We start from the raw sequence: 26,511 nt of genomic DNA, 5'->3' as shown, positions 1-26,511 counted from the left end.
GGGCTTTTCTTCTTTGGCGTGGGCCGACCAAGCCAGCGGAAGTGCTGTGTGCCAAGATACGAAACGCTTCTTCTCTATATATATATCTATATCCGTACACATAGATACAGTATTCAACGTTGGCGGTAGGCTTCCCTTTCCCCGGCCTCGTCCTGGTCCGGGCGCGCGCTGACGGAGCCGCAGGCCGTTGGAGCGGTAACCGTCGCAACCGCCGCCCTTTCCCGCCGCGAGAGGCAGCAGCCTAACCGCCGCCGCCCCTCTTTCCGGTGCAGCCCCGCCCCGCCCCCCGCTTCCCCGCAGCCGCCCCTCCTCGCGTGAGCGCTGCCGGCCCCTCTCGCCGCGTCCCCTGTCAGGGCGGCAGCCGCTATGTCCGACAAGGAGTTCATGTGGGCCCTCAAGAACGGAGACCTGGACGAGGTGAAAGACTACGTGGCCAAGGTAAGGCGCGGGGAGGCTGGCGGCGAGGGCGCCTCGGCGTCTCTTCCGGGGCCCGAGGCGACGGGGAGCTTCCCCCGCCGCCTTCCTCTTGCTCCTGGGAGCGGTTTTCCCTATGGAGTCGCAAAAGGAGAGGTGCCGGGGCGCGCGCCTTTCTGAGGGGCGTGCCCCCGGCCTGCCCTACGCCGCTTCGAGGGTGGGAGGCCTTCGCCTGGCGCAGTCGACACATGCTCTGGGGAGCCCTTGTGTTACGTCGCCCGTTCCAGGGCTGAGTCTTGGCACCAGAAATCACGCCGAGGGGTGCGTGTGGCCCTGCTTCAAATGAAGGCCTGGGGAGGGACTGGCCGTGGAAGGAGGCTACCGTAGTGATGTGGCGACTCATTTGACTGATAACGTGAGGAACGATAAAGAAAAGCTTTGACTGCTCCTCTAGGTAGAGGCCTCGTCCGTCCCCCCTCCCACTTTTTTTGCTTGGGCCTGGTTTTGGAGAGGGCTGCCGTGACCGTATGTTTTACATTGGATTAGGTATCCTTCTCCCCCTTTCTCCCCCCTTCCAGCTCCCAAATTGGCTCGTGGCATGGAAAGCCTTCACCCTTGTTTTTGATATATATTCTCCCAAATGGCATGGAGGGGAGCATCACCCCTCCCCCCAAAGTTTATTGGGTGGATGTAAGCTGCATATATAAGTCTACACCTTGTTTTCATTTGTAATTAATCTATGGTGTCTCCACTGATTCTGTGTTGTTGTTGTTTTGTTATTATTATTATCATCATTGATGTTTCTATCTCCATTAACAAAAAATCTCAACATCCAATTGCCAAGAAGGAAATAACATTTCAGCAGTAACCAGGATACCAATAACAGATATTTTAGGGGTTAAACTCCCTCTGGAGAGTCCACAGATCTAGATTTAGCTAGGAAGTACTAAGGTGGTCTATCCAAATAGTTACATGGGATTGAAGAGGTTTCAACCCACCACCATGCTGGTTGACAAAAGCAATCCATGGGTGCCAACATGTGTGGAAGTCATTGTCAGCTACCAATATGGGACAGAATTCCTACTGCATCCATAAGAGAGCAAAGGTAAAATCAGCCATTCCAATGTCCAACATTCTGGTAGGTTTGTACTGAGGTAAAGGTGATAGCAATGGAAGAATGCAATGGAAAGGATTAAGACCCTTTTACTGCTCTTTATCCAGCCAGGTTCACATAATATGGCTAGTTAGATGGTAGTAAGGCCTAATTAATCCATCTTAACAAGAACTGGAGAAGAGTCCACAGTGTGGATAAGCACTTTTGGCTATTTTGTTTTCTCTCCTTTTCTGCCTCCATCCTCCAACACAAATTTAATTAAAGGGGGAGGGGAAAGGGAGAGAGACCGTGTGGTATTCAGTACAAGGGCAAAGTCAAAACTTGATCTGCAAAGAGACTCCATTGCTTGCTTTTGTTTTTGTGGTGGTCAGATTAATAGCTGCCACCGGAAGTAGCAATGACTAATAGTATAGTGGAGATCAAAAAGAGCTTACACAGATAGATAAAGCACTGCACTAGTGTTGATCTTCAACTGAAGGGCCTGGCTTCAAGAGTCTGGGTAGCCTGCTCTTAGATAAGTTGCAATTTCTTCGCTTCTGTGTATCTGTGGAATAGCATTGTTAAATCCCTATATAATATAACTATTAAGGGCACACTCCTGTTGACTCTGGAGAGTGTCCCAGGGGCCACAGGATTTTTCAGATTCCTCCTCCTAAAGCTGTAGACACTGCTATGACTTTGGGAGAGGGACTCCAAAATCCGATCCCTCCTCCTGCCCCCTTATAGCTGCCATGGAAAGAACTGTGGTTCCTACTTGAAATTATCAGCCTGCCTGCAGTTTAAGATCAGCAAGACAGGCCTTTCTCATGTGCCCACCTGTGACAGCGGCTAGGTGGGTGTCCACATGAGAGAGGCCCTTTCCATGGTGGCCCTGCACCTCTGGAATAAGTTGCCATCAGGGGATCCGCCAGACCCCATCATTCCAGGCTTTTAAAAAGGCCCTGAAAACGTACTGTTTTACTCTTTATGTTGCTTTTGTTGCTATTTTGATTGCTGTTTTGATTGGGTTTTCTCATTTTTAATAGGTTTTCATTATGTGTTTTATTGTTGTATGCTCCCAGGGGATGGCTGCTGCCTAAAATGTTTCAAGATATGGCCAAGAAATATTTTAAATAAAAAAATACTTTTGTAGAAGTCAGAAAGGAGGCGTTCTGGTGGGAGGGGAGAGGAGAGACCAGGATACAAGAATTCCTATGGCCTCTCTAGCCCCAGCCACACACCTGGCAGTGCATCCCCTCTAGACAAGCTCAGAGGCCTGTCTAGAGCAAAAAGAATAAAGGACAGCTGAGGCAAAAATCACCTCTATCACTCCTCCGGCCCTGCTGGCAGCAGCCCAACAGGACATTGGATATTCGGAAGCCTTTGCGTTTGGAGGCTTCCTTCTAATAGAAGTGTAATGTTGTTCCCATAAACATGACTGAAATGAGTTTTAAAGTGCTTTACACTTTAAAACCTCAAGAAGTCTTTATTTATTGAGAGGGTATTCAGAACATTAATCTTAAAGCTAAGGATATTCTGATGGCTTAAAACTATTGGCTCCTGGAAGCGGAAGGTGGGCAATGGAGTTGTATTGAAGTTAAGACCAAACAACCAGTTCTGTGTGGTTAAATTTGGAACTGCCCCAATTATGTAGGAAGAACTAGGGGAGGTCTGATCTTAAATGGCAAAAGTAGTGTGTGGGTGAGGGACACTGAACCCTCCCTGGAGCCTCTCAGGCACTTTTGGCCAGCTAAGGGTACTTCTGGTATTGGAGCTCTGAAGAGAAAAGTGACTTGGAGACAGAGGCCACAAAGGTAAACAGCAGCCAGGAGGATTGCTCACTCCTCACCTGGGTACCCTGTTCACATTTTAAAACCAGCCTCTTCACTACATGGGCAGGGAACTTTTGTATGCAAAAACACATGCTGCTATCACATCTGCCAGCTTCAGTGCCAGCTGCTGAGTTAGGTACACTTTTGTCTGATTAGCACTGCTATGTTATATGCTATAGAAGTGGTATATGTGGACCAAAAGTCATGCTTCACAAAGGTCTTGCAGGATGGAGGTACCTATGTATCCTAAACATTGTTCATTCGCAGGGAAGGGGGAGCGCCTCTTCACTTGCTTACAATGCTGCGTTCCAGAGATTTCTGCAAGGGTGGCATTTTTCAATATACACAGCCAACTGTGAAGTCCCTTCTGCCTTGAAATAACATCTAAGCATAACGTTCAAGATGCACTCACCTACTTTTCTATCCTTCTCCCTGAGCTCACCTTAAAAAAAAGCTGCTTTCCTTAGCATGAAGCTGATAATATGGCAAGGGCCTTTGCCTGATTCTGAATATGACATATGACAAGAGAACAATATATTGGTGATCTCCCATATTTGTATGAAGGAATAATCAACACCTGATTTACTATATAATTCTTTTGACTACTGAAGGTGTATATCTGTTGATGCTGGGTTTGACTGATATGTATAGCTGTTTACTTTTCACCATTCTCCAACTTGATTTTAAACCCATGTGGTTAGATAAGCCAGTCAGCTCACTATGTTCCATAAATTAATTGACAAACCTTATTTACAGCTCTGTGTCCATTCTTGGCACCACACGTTAAGAAAGGCTGTAGACCAATTAGAATGGGTTCAGAGGAGAACAAAAAGATGGTCAGTAGTATGAAAAAAACAACTCCTATGAGAGAGGTTGAAGAAACTGGGTATGTTTAGCCTGGAGGACAGAAGACTAAGGGGACATAATAGAACTCTTCGAATACCTGTCACATAGAACATGGTAAAGACTTGTTTTCTGTTGCCGCAGAGGGCAGATTGATCTAATTAACTTAAGTTACAGATGGGCAGATTTTGATTGAACATTAGGAGAATCTTCTTGATGGTGAGAGCAGTTAACAGCGGAACAATTACCTGGTGGGCGGGCTATCCTTTGCTGGAGGTTTTCAAGCAGAGGCTGGACAGGCATCTTTTGGAGATGTTCTGGATGTCCTGCACTGAGCAGGAGGTTGAACTAGAGAGCCTACTACATTCCTTCCAACTCTATGGCTCTATGACAGTCATTGATATTAAAAAAAGGTAATTGTGTTCTAAGTACCAGCATAGTATGGACTTAGTGATGGTGTGCTTCTTTGTGCCGTCTTAGTTCCTTTTCTAACACTGTTAGCCATCTGAAAGCCTCAGACCCTCCTGCTTTGATCTGCAAGATCTTTTTCCCAAGTAACTGCAGCCAGCTCAGAACCTTTTTAGTGTGTGAGAATTATTCCACTACCTGATGGCTTATTATATTTATATCCCGCCTTTTTCCCAATGCTGGAACTGAAGGCGGCTTTACAACATTATAACTTGTACAGTTAAAACCTATAAATAGAAGTATACAAAAGTTAAAAATATAATTAAATCATCAATAATATTAAAATTATATAAAATATCAATGTTAAAACACAACAAGAAATATTACCATAGTATCCATCCATCATATTCTCACAGGTCCAGACTAGCTATCCCCAAAGGTCTGCCGGAACAAAAGAGTTCACATTTACCTTGAAGAAATGTAAGGCTTCTGTGGGAATATTAACCATCCTGAGACTTTCATTAGGAACCAGACTTTCATTTTGACCTCATCCTGAAGTGATAGGCTTGTTATAGCTTTTCTTAGAATGAATCTAGTTATTTCTGTTAGATTTTCTGATACACGAATTTCTTCTAGCAGTTGTATAGTACCTGTATAAATAGAGGGGGTAATGTTGTCCTGAAAAGAGCTTTTAAATGTTATTAGTGAGAAGCAGAGGAGAGGATACATGAAGGTGGATTTTATATTGGTGTTGGTGTTAGGAATAAGTAACATCAGACCAAGAGGTGTGCATTTAGTGGCCACAAGGGATTAAGGCATTAGTGCTGATGAGCATTCTGTAACAGTTTGGTGGAATTCAGTTTTCAAAGAAATAATCTTTTAGTGAAACAATGGGGAAATGCAGAAAGCAGAGTCAAAAGCAAAGATACTTGGCTTGGCTTAATCAGAAGGAAAAGTAATAAGCATTTTAAATGATAAACGTAGAGTTGCACAATTAAATGAGTTATCACTAAATTTATTCATTGTGTCGTTTTAATGGGCTGATGCCATAGAGTATTGAATGAATAAACACAATAAATGTTTAATTCACTCTTACAATTTGAGATGGCAAAGGAATAGTGGAATTTAAATGATTAGACTTTATCAAGAGTTTTATTCAGGATAGGAAGAACAGTATCAGCACTATCTGGAAGCTTTCACTTCTAATAAATGAAAGGTATGTTTACCAGTTCTAGAATCCTGATCCAATAAAGAGGAAAGTCACTATTCATACTTTAGTAAGTTTGGTAGTCTGTCATATATTATTGAAGAACCATGCTGAAAACCATAATAGAGTGAATCACTATGTTCTCAGAACCTACAGATTCTTCGAAGTGCAGGAATTTAAGGGGTCATTTAACTTGGGACACGATAAATATTTAAAGTGTTTTAAGCATTTAAATCCTTTAGGATTTATATATAGTGTTATAAATGTATCTGACACTTTACAAACAAAAAACAGCAATTTAGAGTGTTTAGTAGTAGTTTCTAAGGTGAACTAGGATAAATGTTATACAGACTACATCTGTTGATGGCCACATAGAACCTTCAGGTTCAGAAGCATTTTGCTACTGAGTACAATTTGCTGAGGAGCAACAGCCCTCCATATCCTTCTTGTAGGCTTCACTGATACATCTGGTTGGCCACTGTGGGAAACAAGTTGCAGGACCAGACTAATCTGATCTCATTTTTTGATCAGGTAACCTCCCTTGTGGACTATGCTGTGGACATATCTCAGCTTCAGCAAAGCTTTCGACAAAGTTCCCCATGGTATTCTGATTAGCAAACTAGGTAAAAGTGGGCTAGATGAAACAATTATCAGGTAGATCCACAGTTGGCTACAGAATCAGACTCAAAGTGCTCATCAGTGGTATCTTCTCAAACTGGGGAGAGGTAACGAGTGGGGTACCGCAGGGCTCAGTCCTGGGCCCAGTGCTCTTCAACATTGTTATTAATGACTTGGATGAGGAGGTGCAGGGAATGCTTATCATATTTTCAGATGACACAAAATGGGGCAGGATAGCTAATACCCTGGAAGATAGAAACAAGATTCAAAGAGATCTGGATAGACTGGAGCGCTGGGCAGAAAACAACAGCATGACATTTAATAGGGACAAATGCCAAGTTCTGCACCTAGGAAAAAGAAACCAAATGCACAGTTACAAGATGGGGGATGCTTGGCTCAACAATACTACAAACAAGAAGGATCTTGGAATTGTTGTCGACCACAAGCTGAATATGAGCCAACAACGTGATGTGGCTGCAAAAAAGGCAAATGCTCTTTTGGGCTGCATTAATAGAAGCATTGCCTCCAAATCCTGTGAAATGCTAGTTCCCCCCTACTCAGCACTGGTTAGGCATCATCTGGAGTACTGTGTCCAGTTCTGGGTGCCACACTTTAAGAAGGATGCAGACAAACTGGAGAGGGTTCAGAGGAAGGCAACGAAGATGATCAGGGGACTGGAAACAAAGCCCTATGAGGAGAGACTGAAAGAACTGGGCATGTTTAGCCTTGAGAAGACTGAGGGGAGATATGATAGTGCTCTTCAAGTCCTTGAAAGGTTGTCACAGACAGGAAGGCTAGGATCTCTTCTCGATCATCCCAGAGTTCAGGACACGGAATAATGGGCTCAGGTTACAGGAATCCAGATTCCGGCTGAACGTCCGGAAACATTTCCTGACTGTAAGAGCAATACGACAATGGAACCAGTGACCTAGGGGGGTAGTGGGCTCTCCCACATTGGAGGCATTCAAGATGAGGCTGGACAGCGTCTGTCGGGAATGCTTTGACTTAGATTCTTTCATTGAGCACGGGGTTGGACCTGATGACCCCTTCCAACCCTACTGTTCTATGATTCTGTGACCAGTTGGTCTGACCTAGTAGGGCTCTTCTTACCTTCATAAACCTGTTTTAATAAAAACACTTTCAGATTTTTTAGCATATTGTTCCTTTAAAGCTAACGATTGTTAATGTTACACTGCCAAGCATGTCCTTGAGCAGTTAGTGTATAGTTATGAAAGCTAGAAGCAGAGCTCACAAAAGCATAATGATTATTAGCAGCAAATTCTAATGACTATCTGACAATAAGCCAGCCTTCTGCAACCTGGTGCCCTCCAGATGTTTTGGACTTCAGCTCCAATCAGCCCCATGACCAATTATCAGGGAATTGTAGGAAGTTGTAGTTCAAAACATCTGGGGAGTGTCAGGTTGGGGAAGGCTGCACTAGACAATAATGAGCTAATTTTAAATGGCTTTTTTACTGGGTATGTGCTTAGTTCCTTGATTGCTTCATATCTGTGGGGTTTTGTTAGCATCATTTGGGCTACTCATATAGATCTTGTTTGCACATTGAGGAGAATCAATATAGGACTTTACGGTTCTGTATCTACACCTTGAAGCTTGCTAAGTTTCTTGGCTCAGGAAAAGGATTTAGTGAAAAGAAGGTAACTTCAAATTACATAAGAAATGTGTAAACTGCTGCAAAGCCAAGTTTCCAAAACATCTGCTACTTGAATAACTGTTCTGGTGGCAGATGTAAAATCTGATTGCTAGGCTGATAACAACTTCAAGAACTTCAGTGGTCCTAGTAATGATGAACCTTCAGGCTATGAACAGATGGATAGGAAAACTAGGTGCCTGGATCTGAATAGCAGGCAGGAAGATTGGTAAGATGAAAGGAGGCATGGGTAGATAAAACAAGTAGGAAAAACAAATTATGTTCTGACTAACACTTTGAAAAACTTGTCATGGATCTAAATTTGACACTCCTGATTTTTGATATGAGGCATTGCTTTGCAGGTTGCCTTCTCCACGTTCCTCTAGCTTCTGACATGAGTATTTTATGCAAGTGTTGGTTGCTTTGTTCTGGTGTATTTGAGTAATGACTAATGCCTACGCATTGATCATTATTAGAACTAAACATATTTTACAAAGGAATGTTATAAAATCATTGACCTTTCTTAATACTGAAGGGTGAAGATGTTAATCGGACACTGGAAGGTGGGAGGAAACCTCTTCACTATGCTGCAGATTGTGGACAGCTTGAGATCCTGGAGTTTCTTCTACTAAAGGGAGCCGACATTAATGTATGTTGACAAAAATCAGTCACACTTGGATGAAGTTCTCTCTCTCTGGTTAGAGACAAATGATAGTTTTTAAGAATTCAAAGTGATGATGTAGAGGTATGCTTATCCTTAGTGTACACACTAGCTTCTTCTGTTCCAGTGTTGTGACTGGTCAAATAGATTTTGTATGTGTTTGAAGTAATACAAAAATAGATTTATTACAGGAGATAATGAGATGAGTGTGTACACTATAAGCAACAATGGTTCTTATGCTGCATTGAGTACTTTGAGGAGCTGTTCTGTGTCTAGCCTTGATTAATGGACAGTTAAAAAGCTAATTGGGTTAAACTGGGTGGCTTAAACAATTGAATGATTAATCAGACAAGTTGTGTATTAATTTTTTCACATCCATTTGATTAGGATATAGAATCCACTCCCAGACCTAAGATAGAATAAATATGCTTATTTATTAGTATTCTAGTATATAACATATGGTTGCCATTATCTTGGAAAGTACTATTTGCAGAATATTTGTGTAGTATTTGCATTAAAATCTGGCAGCTTGCTCTTGTGCATTGTATCCCAACTTTTCATAACCAGTTCTGGTACTTAATATTATTTATAGAGCATTTCAGGAAAAACTAGTACTTTACATAAGTTTTTTTTTAAGGCAGGTCTTGCCTGTAGGCACCCAACATAAGAGAAAAGTTGGGGAAAGTGAATAAGGGCTTGGGTACTTTTCATTTTTGCCACTACAGTTTTAGGAACTAGAAATAAGTTCTCAACATGTTATATTTCACTCTCCTTAGGATGGAGCTACATGTTACAATGGAGACACAAAGTTCCCAATCCTCCATTTGCCTCAAACATAGGGCAAGGAGGCAGTCTTTGTAGGAATGAATAATCAGTGGTTGCCTGTCCTTTACCTCTTCATTGATTCTCTCCTGCAAATGCTCTGCCACCTGTCATTTGAAATCACTTTCCCCAAGCCAGGCTCTGAAAGAGGAACTAAGCCTTTCAGAAAGGAAGAGTGGGCAGAGAACAGTTGCAAAGGAGGACCAGCACAGGAGAAGTTAAGCACCCCCACTTCCTGCCTACATGTTCTCCCCTGCAAGTGTTAGTCCTCTTCTTCCACATTCTCACTAAACACAGGTTTTGGAACATATTTTTGCAGAAATAAGGTGGTTCTCTAATTGCATTTGGTAATATTAAAGCTGGTTTTAAATATGTGCTGGTGCAATCATGTCCTTTTTGGCAGGTAACCATCAGCCAATAATGATTTTTTTGCATCACCAAATATAAGGAACTTCTGCAACCACTACCTTACACCTAAGTATTTCTGTCTGTTCTTATACGTATGTCAATATTAAAAATAACTTGAGCGTTATTACAAATAATATATACCAGGTAGATATTTTGTAAACTCTGAATTTCTTATTCAGCTTCGTTTCTTCTTTCTTATAGGCTCCAGATAAACACAATATCACTCCACTCCTTTCAGCAGTTTATGAAGGCCATGTCTCTTGTGTGAAGTTACTCCTGTCAAAGGTGAGAATTGTAGATTTGCCTTGTGGTTGGATTTTGACATTTACATCAACATAACAAATTCCACACGGCTTTCAAAAATTTCATTTTCATAATTTATAAAATATACACACGTATTTATAGCACTTTTCTACCTTTTTTCCATGTGAGTCACCAAGGTGTACAACAAATCAAATAAAAACAACAATAACATAAAGATCAGCAGTAGACCCACTTTAAAATGACATTAAAACCATTAAACAATTTAAGAGTCCAAATTAAAAAGTTGCATCTTAACTCATTTCTGAAAAGCTGAGCATGGGGATGAATCTTAAGTTAGAAGGGAGAGCATGCCACAGTTTGGGAGTAATACAGGAGGAAGCCCTTTCATGTGTGCCTGACAAAAGGGCCTCTACAATCAATGGTGTCCATAGAAGGGATTCTTCTGCAGATCTTATTAAACAGACAGGTTCATCGCAGGGCAAATTCGTAATGAGACAGATGGTTCCTTAGATTAGGTCCTTAAAGGTTAAAATCAAAACTTCAAATTGAGCTGGGAAAATAATTGGTAACCAGTGTGGATTGTCCAGTATTGCAGTAATATGATCTTGATACTCTGCACCAGTTAGCAGCCTAGCTGCTGCATTATGCACAAATTGAAGCTTCCAGATGCTTTTCAAGGGTTAGTCTAAACATAATGTGATCAAGGCATGGATAACTTTCCAAATCAGACTGATTTAGCAAAGGTTGCAGCTGGTGCACTAAACTTAATTTTGAAAATGCACTTCTTACTGCTATCATCTCGAAATCCAGGTACAGCACAGGATCAAGGAGCACTCTCAAGCTATGAATCTGATCTTTCGGGGGGGGGATGCAACCCCTTCCAGAACAGATTGAATCCCAATCCTCGAACTGACTTTCTACTGATGAACAGCACTTCCATCTTGTCTGGATTTAATATCGGCTTGTTCACCCTCCTCCAGCCCATTTGGATCTCAGGCTCAATAATAAAGGTTGTTGAGGATATGATAAAGTGTATTTCTTGGTGTTAAATGACAACAGTAAGTAGAGCTAGGTGTCATTTGCATATTGTGTCATCCATATATGTAGTAGAACCCTGTGGGACGCCAGAAGCCGGGTTGTCAGACAGCTCCTCTGCACCACCTTCTGCAGTAATGTCTCAACCCCTCCAGGCAGTCCAGAAGGATACCATGGTCAGTGGTAGTGAAGGCTGCTGAGAGGTCCAGGAGAACTAATAGGGCCACACTCCTTGCTTCCACTCCCCCCCCAATCCATTTTCTGGTGTAGGTCATCTACCAAGGGGACAAAAGCAGTCTTGGTCCCATATCCCAGTCAGAAGCCCAATTGAAATGGCTCCAGATAATCGTTATCATCCAGATATGTGATTACACCACCACCTCAATGACCTCGGCCAGACATGGTATATTTGAGACTGAGTTATTATCTCTATTGGATCAAGAGAAGGTTTCTGGCTTTAATAAAGCACTTGCAATTGCCTTCTTTAAGCAAGAGGGAACTACTCCCTCCCACAAAGAGGCATTATCACTTAACCATGATAATAGCCTACCTTGACTGATTTTAATCAGCCAGGAGGGACAAGGTTCAAGTAAACAGTTGGTGGTCTTCACTGCTACAGATGCCTTGTCCACATTCTCAAGATCTGCAAGCTGAAAAGAGTCGAACACAACTGGACAAACGGTTGCCAAAATTACATCAACCTGACTTGCCCCAATATTAGAGTCCAAGGCAAGGCAGATCTGAAGCAAATTGTCCTGAATCCTGGCGAAAGAGCATTGTTTGTGGATGTGATGGTTGCAGAGAATTAAGCTCTCTTCATTGCCTTCACCACCATGGAGTAGGTCTCCAGTTAGACTCTAGCCTGTGTTTGGCCTGAGTTGTGCTACGTTTTTCTCTATTGGTGCTCTAGTGATCATCACTCTTGTTTCATTGCCCTTGGCTCCCTGTTAAAGCAAGGATTTAACGGTGCGGGGGGGGGGGGGCACTTAGGAGCAACAGTGTCAGCTGCCCCAGGCTATTTCTATATTCCTTGTATTAGGGCTTCAGCAGTACAGATGACAAGCAAGGCAGAAAATTCCCCATTCGGATCCAGCAGGCCCCTGCAGTGAAGTACTCTAACCAGTTGTCAGTGCCTGCGCGGGTCCATATTGGCAGCCAGTCCAAAAGTAACCAGGAAATTATCTGTCCATGACAATGGAATCACATGCAACTCCTCCATCTTCAGATGACCTGTTTCACCAGAACAGAATACTAGATCAGGAGTGTACCCTGCTGCATGCTTGAGGCAAGATACTCCTTGCCACAGGTCCATGGTTGCTATGGCAGACATGAAATCCTGAGCCACTCCTGGCTGAGCAACATCAGCATGAATGCCAGGAGAAGAAGCCTGGGATGATCCAGTGGCAACCCCAATATTGCCCCAGCTAGTTCAGTAAGGGGGACTGTTTGGCAGCAAGGTGGATGCTACACAGACAGAATCCCTATAGTGCCATGACTATCCAACCACAGCAGCGTGTACTGAAAATTAACATACTTCCGATTGGGGCATCTGGTTAGTGAGAGAATTCTTATAGACTGCTGCCACTCTACCTACCTGCCCCGCCCCCCCACCTGCTGTGCCATGGATTGACTAGACAGACAAAGGTGGATGAGACACATTCCCCCCTCAGTTGGGCCTCAATGGTACATGCGAGATATGTTTTTTCATCCAAAATCAAATTGTGGATTATTGTCTTCCCAGCAAATGACCTAGCATTAAAAAGCAGCATCAAGATAACTACTTGAATGGAGGGAAGGACAACTAGCAGCCTACCCTCCTTTCCCTGTAATGGGTAGATTGCAATTTACCCTGCAGTACAAGCTATACAAAAACAGCAAAGTGCAAGTCCCTAACCATAGGCTCTCACAACAGACAAAAGGAGAGGGGAGATAATTGAAAAATGCTTAGTAAAAACTCAGCCTGTACTCAACAGCTTCCAAAACTTTGCGGAGGCTAAATCTTAGTTTTAAGCATCATCTTGGATAGCCATAATCTGAACTGCTGTGATGTCATGGAACGTTTAACGCACCTGCAGTTAGAAGGCTAGGGGGGCTGGGGGAGAAGTTTTCCACATAGCCTAGAGACTACAGTGGTGGTTAGGAAGGTGGGGGTGCTGAATTTTGGAACAGCCACATCTTTTGGATACAGGACAAGAAGCTGTCCTGTGCTAAAACTGTCAGACCATTGTGGTGTGCTAGATTCATGTACTTTGTGAGTGGATCTTCATGGTCTGAGGCAGATATTTCTCAGTACTGCTGCCTAAGGTGCAGTAAATGAAGATGCTTGTTAGTCAACCTGGGTCCTTCTACATGCAAAGGATGGACTGTACTGTTGAGCTTGGGCTATAGGTCTCCAGCACACTTGGTATACCAACCTATTAAAATCTGTACAGAATGTCTTGCCTTTTTTGATCAGTAATTATGTCCAGGATAAGCAAGTGAACTAGTTCGGAACTGAATAGAAACTTACCTTAGCCTGTTCTGAGGAAATGTAACTACCAGAACAAAATGGTTATTTCTATAGGAAGGAAGTATTTGTGGTTAGAGTTTCACTGTCACTTTAACAACTGCAGCTTTAGTTGGTAAAACTAGGGCTGCAAGCTTTGGATTAAGTGCTGAGGGCATAGTTGATAAGTAAAGGTGAGAATTAAGGGCAAGGTTTTCTGTTTTGGTTCTGGTTAACAGGAAATGAAAAAGAAAAATATTGAATGATCTTTTCTTTTAATACTGAATGTTAGTGTGTAAGTCTTTCATCTCCCAAAGGCACCAATATTGAGCTTCTCACAGTATGCATATTTAATTGGTTATGGAATTTAATTGATCATCTAATTGGTTGACACCCATAAGCATATTTTTCTGCAGCTGTACATTAATCATCTCCTCTATAGAAGTAGTATTTCATGTAAGAAACTTTTGAGTAGCTAAATCAGGGGCAGGCAACCTTTGTTTGTGCAGAGGCTGGATTCTCCCCCCCCAAAAAAAAAAAAAAAAAAAAAAAGCTTGGACCAAGCAGGCTGGCTGGATAATGTCAGGGTGTGGTGCCACTTCAAAGCCCTGTCCCCTCCCATGATGTCGTCATGCCCTGCCCCACCCACTTTTTTCTGTGCCTTTTCCTGCACAGAGAAGCTGGCTGAGTTCTTCCTGCTCTGCTTGCATCCTGATCAGGGTGGGAAGGGATTCACCTGGTGCTTGCAAGACCGGGTCCTGCAAGCCCCAGCCGAGTAGAGTGCCTCCTTCCCACCCCACTCACATCCTGATTGGGGCATAAGAAGCATCTCAGCTGGAGTTTGTGGGACTTGGTCCTGCAAGTCTCAGCTGAGCAGGGAAATCCCCATGTTACCTCTGATAAAGACTGGAGATCACATGGCGATTCCACTTCTTGGCCAGGGCTTGCAGTGCCCCAGGCCAGGGGGTGCTCTCCCCTGAGCTAAACCTTTCAGGTTAATTAAGTCTTATTATAGCTTGGCTTGTTTTTACTGGAGAGACCGTATGTCTTGCTGAAGACCATATGAATAATTAAAACACAGATTTCTAGAACCCTTGTCTTCTGAAGTACAGAGTCCTTCTCATGGAACTCTGCACGTGGTGTCTTCAACGTTTTCAAACTATGGAAATTGGAACCAATTTATTCTAAGAGTTTTTTTCCCTTTGGCAGTGGCACAGTACGCTTCTCTGCTTTGGTGACAAAATATTGTGGTGTTGTAAGTGAACTAAAACTGTGTGTCAAAAATAGGAATCTATTGCTAACTCAAAGTAAACTCAAAGTACAGCCAGTAGAAATGGGTTAAGAACTGTATCATTGGCCTTCGAAGTATATGTGGTGTCAAGATTGTTAAGTAACCTTTAGAATTTGTTCTAAAGGCTTGGAGGCTAGTTGGTGTCACTCTAGATCTTACCAACTTTGTATTGAACATTATGGGATGAGTATAAAAATAGCAAAGAGAAAGTCCAGAGGAGGGATTCAAGCCTTTTTTTTTTTTGTCAGGACCAATATCTTCTGACCTTAATTCATAAATTACTTTCAGTTATGTTAGTGTGAGTATGCTACCTCACAAATAAGTTGATACATTTACAATATTGATTACAAAATAATTGTTGATTACTTAAAAAAAAGTCTGCTTAGTGGACCCTGGATCACCATGCAGTTTAACTGTAAGCCAGGGGTGCTGAACCTCTTTCAGCCTGGCGGCCAAATTACATTTTGGAGGACCCCTTGGGGGCTGCATTCTAGTAGTGGGCGGGTCCAAAGACAAAAGGGGATGGGGCCAAAAACCCAACAAATTTAGTAAACGTTTTCTTTGCTGTCCACTTTCACAACTCTACTGCCAGATGTCTAGTTTGGCCCTGTTTTAGCTTGTTTGGATAGGTCTGCTTTAATAGCATCACTGCATATGCATGATTATATCTTCCTTCTTCCCCACCCCAATTTTAACAATATTTAGAGTCATATAATTGTGAAATATCTTAGGTTTGTGAAGTTTTAAATTAAGTTCCTGTTTTCCTCCTTTCTTTCTGTACATTTCCTTATATCCTAGCAAAACAGTTGCTATTTCTAGATTGAGTAGGAAACTTTCATTAACCCTCTGCCAAAAGGGCAAGATGCAGTATTTTAATTCAAAATGAAAAAAAAATATCTATACTGGCTTCATAGTATAATACAAGTCTTTACTTATTATGCTAAACGTTAAGACCCCTGTAATATCTATAGCAAAGAGAATGTTTGTTCATTTCAAATTAGTGCCTTTTTGCAAATAGTTCGTGAGCACTCAAGCCATATGTTTCTCACCCTCCATTCCTTTTGTGTTCTCATACCATTTTCCTCAAGTTCTTTAAAGTGTGAACAATGGCAAGCTCAAATTGATTTATTATTTCACCGCAAAATAAGGTGTATTTGGAAAACATCAAGTGCTGAGATTGCAGATGATTGAGTGTTCCCAGACATTGCTGACACACTAATCATAGTGATTGGCTGTAGTCTATTACAGCCATGATTTTGACAGAGTAGAGTCATTAAGTGTTCAGGACACACTTGTATGCTTGTGGTGCTTCAGACCTGCTTGACATCCTCTTTAAAAAACAAATACAGATAAACCAAGGGAAGGTTGACAATCTAAGTTGAAGGACAAAAACAACTTTTCTTCTGGGCTGTTGTCAGATTGCAGTACAGCAATAATTAAAGTGCCAGTCTAACAAGCAAATTCTGCATGTTCATGTGTCAGAACGTATACTGTGAAGGCCAGTTTGTTTGCTCAGACTGTGAAGATGAAATCTCCAAAATACATTTCAAACCCCTCCTCTCCTAATTGTGTAGTTGAACATTTCTGTGGTTACTTCACACAGCCAGAAGTAAAGCAACCATTGGGGGAACTACTGATAAACACATGCTCAACTTCAGCTGATGTGCCATAATCTCTTACCATAAAAGAACTACTGCCATTGCTCAAAATCCCAGACATACCACTAGCACATTACTAGACTTCAAGTCAAGCAGACCTTTGAAATCCACATTGTAAGGATATAAATATAGGTAGATTTTATAACCATTCCTATCCTAAGAATTGAGGGTGGAAAACAGCAATATCGGGTAAAATCTAAAAATTAGAACAGCCCTCTTGATTTTAGCTTATAAACTTTGTATGCACATAGCTTCATCTTTCTGTTAACTACTAAAAGGTTTTTATAGAAGGTTTATTCTACATATAACACAGCAAGCAGTATTGAAAGACTCCTGACTGTTTTAATTGTGGACATTTGCAAAGAGTCTGAACTTCTCTTCTGAAAGGTATCGTGTAAATCTTACAAGAATTTTTTCTGCCTAGAAGAACACCAGTAGGATTGGCAGGTCTCAACCAAGGGGGCAGTATGTAATGTTGTCTGTGCACCAGCAGGATCCACCAATAGCACAAAATGAAGCTAGTGCTTACTTAAACAACTGGAAATGAACCAAAACACTTCTTAATGAAAATGGTCAGCAAAACTAGCAGAAGGGAGCTCTACTGACTTCTCCTGTGCCAGAAATGAAGGTTTGGGCTCATTCCCGGGTTCCTCTAGGAAGCGCCAGCTTCCTGTTGCACATCTCATTCCCTGCTCCCAGAAGCTTTATTGCCAACCCTCATCTCCTACTAAGTATAGCAAGCAGGATTCTATTTTGACTTGGGGTAGCATTTGACAGGCCAAAAAGCCATGGTCACATTTTTAAAGCATTAATTCACAAGCAGTAACAATGATCAGAAGTATGCTAATGACAAATGTTTTCTAGAAGATCTCAGAAACCCTTCCTTCCCAAAAGCTTTAGAGCAGTATGCCAGATTACACGGAGGACCTTCCTCCTCACAGCAAATGAACATAGTAATAGGGGAGTTTCAAAAGCAAAGAATATAACGTCCCAGAAATGTGTACATAGTAGAATGGAACTTCGCTTCCACAGTATAACTTAAGGTGTAACTTAATGCTATTGGGATTGTGGAATTACTGAAAACCTGTATCCTCAGTGGTGAATAATTTGGAAATTATCTCTTTGGTGGCTTACATATAAACACACAGTCCTATCAAAGTAATGTGACTCTAGTTAAAGAAATTATACAGGCTGTAAAGTAAGATATCACAGTAAATTATTTAATAACTTTAACTTACTTAGATAAGTAACCATAAATGTACCAATTCCCTCTCATGAGAAACTCTTCCTGGGTACATATAATTATTCTTCATAGCCTATGCGCAGTCACACATGGGATTCTGCACCTGCACAGAGCAGCCGTTTGGAAACGTCTAGAGCTCAGAAGAGCCTGCAGCTCATGTGTGACTTGAACATATGACTGTTCAAAGAACCACTGTTACAGGTAAGCAGCCTGTTTTTCTATGTCTTTCTCTAAAGTGACAGCTCTTATCTTTTTACAGGGGGCTGATAAGACTGTGAGAGGGCCAGATGGACTAACTGCCTTTGAAGCCAGTGACAATCAGGCAATCAAAGCTCTTCTCCAGTGATGGATGGACTGAGATCTAATGTCTCTCCTGTGGCCTCACACTGCTGCCTGTCTATCACTCTTTGTATCTTCCAGCTTCTTCAGCTAAATATTGGAGAGGGAGGGAAAAAAACACAATAAATCAGACTACTTAGGTTCCTCTGTCATGAAGTGAACCTGTTTGGCAAGAGTAGAAAACTACATAATTGGTGTCTCCTTAGGACTTTGTTCAGGGCACAGTCTTTCCCCATTTCTAGCAAAATTGAACCTCTGCTGGGGAAGAGGAAAAGGCTGTCGTCTGAAATGTATGTAGCCTGTAAACTTTCCTTCTTCTGCTGAAAGTCTTGAGATGGAATCTCTATTCTGTTATTTTCTAATGTAAAAGCAGTAGCAGCCCAGGGCTGCTATACTGCCATCTATCAATCCAGGCAGTGGGATAGCTTCTTTGTAGCTGTGTCCCTGTGCCTTAAGTAGGTTGTGCAATGCTGAAGGCTTCTGTTTATCATGTCCAGTATTTAATAGTTAGAGGTCACACTAATTTTTGACTGCCTGTTTTAACAAGGAATACACAGTAAAGACAGGGCTACATTTCTAACAGGAGAGCTGAGAGAATGATCAAAATCATGTATTATTTCCACCACACTAGGCATTTAGACAAGAACCAGCCAGATTGTACACAGTGGCTACTTCTGGAAAAGACTTGCTCCTTAAAGCCTTCCAATTGAAATTTCTTCACCCAGCACATCATAAAATATACTGGGAACAAAGTGACAGCTCCAGACCTATTGGTGCTAGAGGGTGGTTTCTTTGCTCTTCATGATTTAGACTCAAAATAACTTAAATGCTAAAGAAGAAATGGCTCTCGGTTCAAGTTAATTTCATTCTTTTTGATTAGGCAGAAGTTTGCTTTGTCATAGCTTCATCATCCTCATCACATTGGGCTTGTATGTGTATGTATCTTTGAAATGAGATTTGATTCAATATTATGGCATTGGATCTGAAAAAAAATACAGCAAATTGAATAGTCATGTTCCCAAAGGAAACTCTGACATGGTGCATTTACTGCCCAATAAAGGATGCTTGTTTATACAGGTCAATTCACAAATACTATTCACGATAGCCTTATAGGGACATTCATGCATAAGGCTTTGGAATATGTGAATATGTTGATTTAGGGATGCCAAGGCAAATAGTGTTTGTGGATAGGTTTTGTATTGTGTAGTTTAAAACGTCCCAGTGAGATGTCTACTGGCTTTGCATCAAGGTGTGCAACTTAGTGTCTCAATTCATTATCCAGGTAACTCTAATCTATACATTTCGTGGTACTGAATGTATCTTTTCAATTTTGAAAGCATTTCATTTAAATTTGACAATAAGAAATTTATTCGCTATAGCACCCTACCTGGTAAAGAAGAATTAGGAACACAGTCTCCTTAGACAATGTTAAATTACAAGCTAGTATTACATCTTACATTACTTTATTTTTCCCTTATTACCACTGATACTACCCATAATATTAAAATAAGCTGTTCAGCAACTATGGGAATAACAAATCTTGATTCTCTCAAAGCAATCTTAAAAGTAGAACTGTGTGATGATTTTTATAGCAGGAATGCTATGTAGAAATAGCAGGCTTAGCATCCACAGTCTGTGCAGTCACACTCATGTTCAGCTTTCTGCGCTACACAAAAAGTGCTATTATGAAGATACTAATCCAGTAAATGGAATGTACAGATTAAATTTAAAATCAAACATTTGACACAGTGGCCATGGTCCACTTGAAATTATCCTGAAGTGAAGTGAGAGGATGTCATTCTGATTTACTAAAAAGAGACATTCTAATTCATAGAATGGCTATTTCATAGCTCACTACCACACAAGCCTGTGTCTGTTTCTCTTCAATATTCCTTACATTAGTATTGGATCAGTTTGATCTTTCTAGCAGTTCAGTGCTCACATCTGGGGCTCTGCCTACCTGCTTTTTTTTTTTTTCAAAACCATGTAGCCATCTCACTCCTTTTCTTTGCATATCTTAACTTGAGAAATTAAAGATGGATTCTGATGAGTAGCTATAAAAGTATCTTCTAGCCATTTGGCTAAAATAGCTAAAATATATTTAACTTCCTCTTTAAATCAATCAAGTTTTTCTGCAATTACCACTAAGTAAAAGGTCAAGCATCTGATTTCTGACCTAGAAATTAAAAACTCAAAAAAATCAAACTAAATGTGGATGTTTGTACTAAGATCATGTTCTATTCCTATCCTTCTTTCCTTATGTGAAGAAAAAATGAGAGATACCAGTGTCTCATACTAATTCTTATATGGTGAGACGCCTTGAAATTACTTTTTCCACGTAGGACACTTCAGAAGTAGTCAGAATTTACAATCTAGAAATACAGTTCATCACCAATAACCATCCTTTGAGATTTCAATTTAAAATAATGACTTGCAGTCTTAAAGAGTTACGCTCCCCTTTGTATAGACATTGCTTTCATAACTTAGGTTTTGTTCTTTAATGCAGTACTAAATGGGTTAAATGACCGATAGAAGAAGCTGGTAAGAGTGGAATGTCCTAGTCAAGCAGTTGCAGTGTTGCATGCAAAATCTCAAACTGAACAGTCTTATATTTTATAAATGGAAAAACAATCATATCTTTCTACCCAGTGATGGAAGAAAAGTAGTGCTTTGTGCATTTTGATATTTGACCTTTTCCACAATGTAACTATTTTGACACAGTTTGGTTTTATCATTATCATGGTTCATAGACATCAGATTGCTAACTGATACTGTGTTTGTGTTGCAAGAATGAATGGAATAAACTTGAATGGTGTTATAGAGAAATCTGAAGCTTTATTTACCTCTGTAGCCTTCCCACGCACCTCTCCCTCAGCTATCACCCTGGTCTGCTATAATCCTCTACATCTAGCACTTTTTAGTGTAATTAAAATCCTGTGTAGAAAAAAAAGCTAGTCAACTTGTATTGCAATCCTAAGGCTGTTAAGTGTAATCCTTAAATAATGTGAATGTTGCAGCTAAAAACTGAAATGACTTTGGCTTCTAAAGGTGGCATCTGATCACCCTTCTGCCTCTGATTTAAGAACATACTCTCTTCCTCCCTCACTATTATATGAAGGAAGCAGAAAATTACTCAGAGCAGCCTCTGCCATGTCATGGTTTCTTCAAAAGCATCCTAAAAATTATAGTTTCGTGAAGGTGCTCAGACTTCTTTATTGCAGCCCTAATTCTCTCAAAACTAAAATTTCCAGTATTCCTTGAAAGTTGCAGAATGTGTGTTAAATACACAGGCAGGTTAGCACATGCATGTACTCCTCTTGAGTTGTTGTGATGGATTGATACAATATGGTAATTCTTGCTGTAGTCAGGCGCTGATGTACATGAATGTGTGACCAAGCTCTAACATTTCATTAGTTGAATCCAAAACAAGTTAGTCACACTTAGATCTTACTGAAATCAATGTGAATAATGATTTGAGTCTCACTAATTTCAATGGGCCTTAAGTGTGACTTGCTCTGGATTCAACCCCACATCTACCGTATTGTGAACATTATTCTGAACAAGACATATTGCATATTGCAGTATGTAAAAAATATAGATGGCTGATAAAGATACCAATTTAAGATACCTTTTCAAAGGTTAGAACAATGGGTTTAGGGGCCTTGTTTCCTCACCTTGGTACACTGCAATTACTTGAGGAGCATACAAGTGAACCTACTTTAATATAAGCAATGCATGGTCAGAATCCAGTAAAATTTAGCTCTGTTAAGTCCCATGGATTTCAGTGAGAAACTAAATGCTCCTATTAAAAACTGGACCAAAATATATTTTCTTTTATCTGGACCATATCCTATGTTAGTACTTCCAAATGATGTGCAGTATCTCAGTTACCATTCTTGTGTCTGCTTCCCAATTAAGCATAGTCTGGGAAAGTGGGTCCCTTGTCCAAATAATCCCAACTGCCCTTGAAGCCATTAAGAACCATGAAAAAAGTTGTTGATTTAATGTGGATCAATCCTTCATAGAACTACTTTTGGTGAACTTCATGCTGTGCTGAAAGGAGAGCTTCTGCTTATAAAGGATAGCTGGAACGGTATAAATCCATAGTGCTTTCCAAATGGGTGTTAAAACTTTCAATTCTAAAAGATATGGGGAATTGAAAGAGTCCATGTTTTGTGTGTGATGCCATCTAGAAGGAAAATGGTACAGTACAACATGACTTAAAGGGACCTGCTGTGAGTTATATGCTGCAAAGATGGCGGCTATGCTAGGTTAACAGGAGAATTTGAGGAAACTTTTCCTAATTCACAGATAAAACAGTCTTGTTTTCTGGCTACTCTTAATAGAAAAGGGGCTTTGAGCCCTATTGACCATTCTTGTAGTGTAGGAACTGGGGATGTTTTTAGAAGGAACACCACCTAATTTTGCCAGTTGGGTCAAATCAATATAATCCAGTGGATAGTACAGCATGTGAGCCTAAGGGAACCTCAGTGTCTTACCTAATTGGTGGGTACAGTGGTGTGAATTCTACAGTTCCATGGGAGTATTAAAAAGCCAAAGACTGGAAGTAGGCATGAAATTCAACAACCAGAGAGTTTAATTAAATGTGCCATACAGTTCAGAAACTAAAGTCTGAGTTCTTTTTATTTTATAATTATTTTTAGATTGCATTTAAGGGTGGAGCCCTCCCAAGATGGCGTACATAATAATACAGTAAAAATCCATAAAAACAGCCATTACAAATAAGACCAGCTGCTCACAAATGCAATTAAGGCTAATGAAAACAAGAGGGTCTTCAGAGCGTTCCTCTGAAAGAAAAATGCAAGGTGCCCCAGGGACAAACTGAAGGTAAATGGAAGTTAAGGACATATACAAGTTAAGCACCTGCGCTATTTACTTATTAAATGTTCTGAAGTCATCATTTAAACTCATAAATCATCAACTGAAGCCAAAGCAAGGGCACAGCAAAGGGAGCTAAATTACAGGAGGGAAATCCTTTACAAAATTCTAGTTGGGAAATCCTGCAGAATCTTAGTAACTACATCCTAGAAGGTAAATCCCCTAGATATTTAGGAACCAAGTCTCAGGGGAAAATCCTGCAATAACTGACCTTATACAAATCTACTGTGCAACTACACTTGTGTACAGTTCTGGTCAGCGCACCTAAAAGATACTGTAGAGTTGAAAAGGGTACAGGAAAAAAAATCAATGTTCAAGAGGCTGGAGCAACTCCCTTGTGAGGAAAGGTTACAACATCTGGGACTGTTCAGCATAGGAAATAAAAATGGTGAAAAGGGGAGACATGATAAAAATGCACAAAATTATGCATGGTGTGGAGAAAGTGGATAGGGAGAAGTATTTCTTGCCTTATAATACTAGAACCAGGGGTCATCAGTGAAGCTGAATGTTGGGAGATTCAGGACAGATAAAAGGAAGTACTCCTTCACACAGCACATAGTCAAACTACGGAAGTTGCTGCCAAAAGCTGTAGTGACAGCCACCAATTTAGATGGCTTTAGAGGGAGATTAGAGAAATTAATGGAGGATAAAGCTATCAATGACTACTAGTCATGAAGGCAATATGCTACCTCCAGGACTCGAAGCAGTATGCCTCTGTATACCAGCTGCTGGGAAACAAACAAGAGGGTGTTATTATACTCACGTCCTACTTGTGGGTTTTCCCACAGGCAGGTGATTTGCCACTGTGTGAACAGGATGCTGGACTAGATGGACCCTTGGTCTGAACCTGTATGGCTCTTCTTGTGTTCCTGAAGACCTGCAAAGAAGGAACCAGATGAATCCCCAGTGGAAACTCATTCCAGAGATGTGGGGACGCTACTGACAAGGCCCTCTCCCTTGAACTTATCAACTTAATCATTCTGAAAGTTGTCATACTAAATAGTTGCCTGTATAAATGGTCCTAAGGTAACCTACCCTTCCAGCAGGGCTGTATGAATGCTCTGATCCACTGGGAATACAGAATGCTCATAATTAAGCTTCCCCAGAAGTCCCTGTTAGCTAGCTAGCTAGCTAGCTATGTATGTATGTATGTATGTATTAAAAGCAAGTTTCTAGCCCTACATAATGTCCGTGCCACTTTCCGCGACTAGCGTAGCTAAAGTGAATGCTGCAAGATCAATTATCCAAATGTGTTTAGTTTGTACAAGACTTGGAATTCCGCTGTTTTGGTGCAGATATTTTTTTTTAAGAGTGTCAAGCATACCCAGCCTGCATTTAGAATGAAGTAAATAAAACCCTTTGTGAAGAGAAGCACTGTGATCTGAGGAGATGGTGGTAGGGTAAAGTAGGGCCAGAGGACTACAGGCAGAGCTCTGCTCATACAATGGAGCTTTCTGGACTCCCCACTGCAGCCTTTAATATGCCCTGAAAAGGAGTTCCGGAGAGTTTGGGGACCATGTCATGCAATGTGGAGGAGGGATATGCAGATATGGGGAGACGCACGCGTCAGCGGGCTCTGTGACTCCAGATAAACATTTGGAATGCTTATGCGGAGCAATTTGGTTGGAATGATTCATGAAGGGTACCAACTTTAGCACATGGTTGCCACTATTGCATTTAGCCTTGCAACTATGGAACTCTTGAGTTTCAATTAAATGTAGAAAAACTTTTCCAAGCCTACTTTGTTATCATCCACACAGCTTACATTTAATACACCTGCCTTTATGCAAGTAAAGACAGTTCACTCTTAATTCATAATACGGAGATACTGCAAGGCTATGCCACAATGCAGTCTTATACCTTTACCTTGTAATGGGGAATAGAAGGTATGTCATTATGTCCTTTTGTAATATCCTGATGAGTTCACTTGTAATTAACCTTACTTGCCCTCAAGCACATGCAGGAACAATGGTACTGATTTTGACTTTTCTCCCATTATGGGCCTTAGCATTTCACTGCAGGGAGCCTGTTTTTAACCTGTTAGTGTCCATATCATAAAAAAAAAAAAAACAGTGGAAAAAAATAAATCTAGGAATAATAACTGTGGGTGGTATCCAATTGGTGTTTGTCTACTGATGGGAGGCATCTATCATCAGAACAGGGAGGGGGCAATTTTCAGTGATTCCCCCTCCCTTGTGCAGTCCCCTATGCCCCCCCCCCAGCTCTGTCGGGTTCAGGGACCCTTCAGAACAGTGGCATGGAGGGAGGAAGAATCACTTGAAATCCTCAGTTCCATTGGTGGATGTCTTCCATCAGCAGAAGGACACCAGTTAGACACCATCCTTTATGATTAACATACTAGGCTGCAACTTGAGTGTTCTCCAGGTTGGTGTGAGGAAGGCATCCCACAATAGTTAGCTCCCCCTATCCCCCAGGAAAAACAGGGACCCATATGACTGAGTTTTAAACATGCTGTCGGTCCAAAGCTCCTTCCAGCCATTTCGTCCCTGCTGTTCGCCCAGGACAGAGCTAACTCTCATCTCCTCCTATCTCAAGCCTATACTTATCTCTATTTCTAAAATTTCTTAAACTCCTTACCTCTTTGACTTTTTTCCCTCACAAACAGCCTTTATTTATTCACCTTCCCTTACAAACAAAAAAACAGTTTCTGCTTTCTCTCTGTCACTTGCCTATGACTTTCCATGACCCCTCAGGCAAAGAAAACCATTTCAAAGCCTGAAAACAAAAACAATGTCTTATGTGTAGGGGTGTATGAACCCACTTACCTGGGTCTGCTGGGGGGTCCGTGGGGGGGGAGGCAATCTGGTCCTCCCCCTGGAATCCTCCCCGGCCAGCTCCGCTCCACGGCAAGTCCGCAGAGCCACTGGCCGGGGCCAGCCGGGGCCGGACTTCCAGCCATGGCCAGTCTTCGTCCGGCATAGTGGACACCATTTGCATCCTGTACTTTACCATGATAGGCTATGTAAATCTTTACGTAGCCTATCACGGTAAAGAGCAGGGACGCAAATGGTGTAGCGGACGCCATTTGCATCTGCAGTCCGGTGATACGGCCATGGCGGCCGTATCGCTGGGTCTTCGGAGCCGGCAGCAGGGAGGATCTGCCTGCGAAGACTTCGCGCTGGAAGGCAAAGTAGGAGATCCGATCCTCCACGGACTTCGGGGGGCCGGATTCAATAGAATCCAGCCTCATTGGGGTCCGTGGAGGATTTCCCCAACATCCCTACTTATGTAAGAGTCCTTAAGAAGCCATCAGGAAACATAAGGAGGATCAGCCAGGAGGATCAGGGAGATATCCAGTTTGCCCCCTTGGGCTGCCTAG

At 41.5% G+C, this 26,511-nt stretch overlaps 1 protein-coding gene across 2 annotated transcripts; it reads left to right on the top strand.

The window, feature by feature from the left end:
- Nucleotides 1-336: 336 nt before the first annotated feature.
- Nucleotides 337-21,098, top strand: MTPN (myotrophin). Of its 2 annotated transcripts, none has more exons than XM_084809468.1 (4): nt 337-438; nt 8,602-8,715; nt 10,159-10,242; nt 18,193-21,098. In XM_084809468.1, the coding sequence occupies exons 1-4, from the start codon at nt 367-369 to the stop codon at nt 18,277-18,279; spliced, it is 357 nt and encodes a 118-aa protein (XP_084665594.1). In that variant the 5' UTR covers nt 337-366; the 3' UTR covers nt 18,280-21,098. The 2 variants fall into 2 exon arrangements, with proteins under 2 accessions (XP_084665594.1, XP_084665595.1); XM_084809469.1 differs by lacking the exon at nt 18,193-21,098 and adding an exon at nt 11,032-11,279.
- Nucleotides 21,099-26,511: the final 5,413 nt, after the last annotated feature.

Source organism: Heloderma suspectum, chromosome 7 (genome assembly GCF_057233095.1).
Source record: "Heloderma suspectum isolate Gila_16-S chromosome 7, 16-S_ref, whole genome shotgun sequence".
Taxonomy (NCBI): Eukaryota; Metazoa; Chordata; class Lepidosauria; order Squamata; family Helodermatidae; genus Heloderma; species Heloderma suspectum.
The sequence above is the reverse complement of the archived record's forward strand: the minus strand, read 5'-3'. Positions and strand labels throughout refer to the sequence as shown.

What these genes read in the sequence shown, in the direction of transcription:
- MTPN (XM_084809468.1), top strand. Translation starts at nt 367, where the DNA reads ATGTCCGACAAGGAGTTCATGTGGGCCCTCAAGAACGGAGACCTGGAC. An exon ending in TAAAGGGAGCCGACATTAAT is followed by an intron (nt 8,716 to 10,158) that starts GTATGTTGACAA and finishes TCTTTCTTATAG; the next exon opens with GCTCCAGATAAACACAATAT. An exon ending in TGAAGTTACTCCTGTCAAAG is followed by an intron (nt 10,243 to 18,192) that starts GTGAGAATTGTA and finishes ATCTTTTTACAG; the next exon opens with GGGGCTGATAAGACTGTGAG.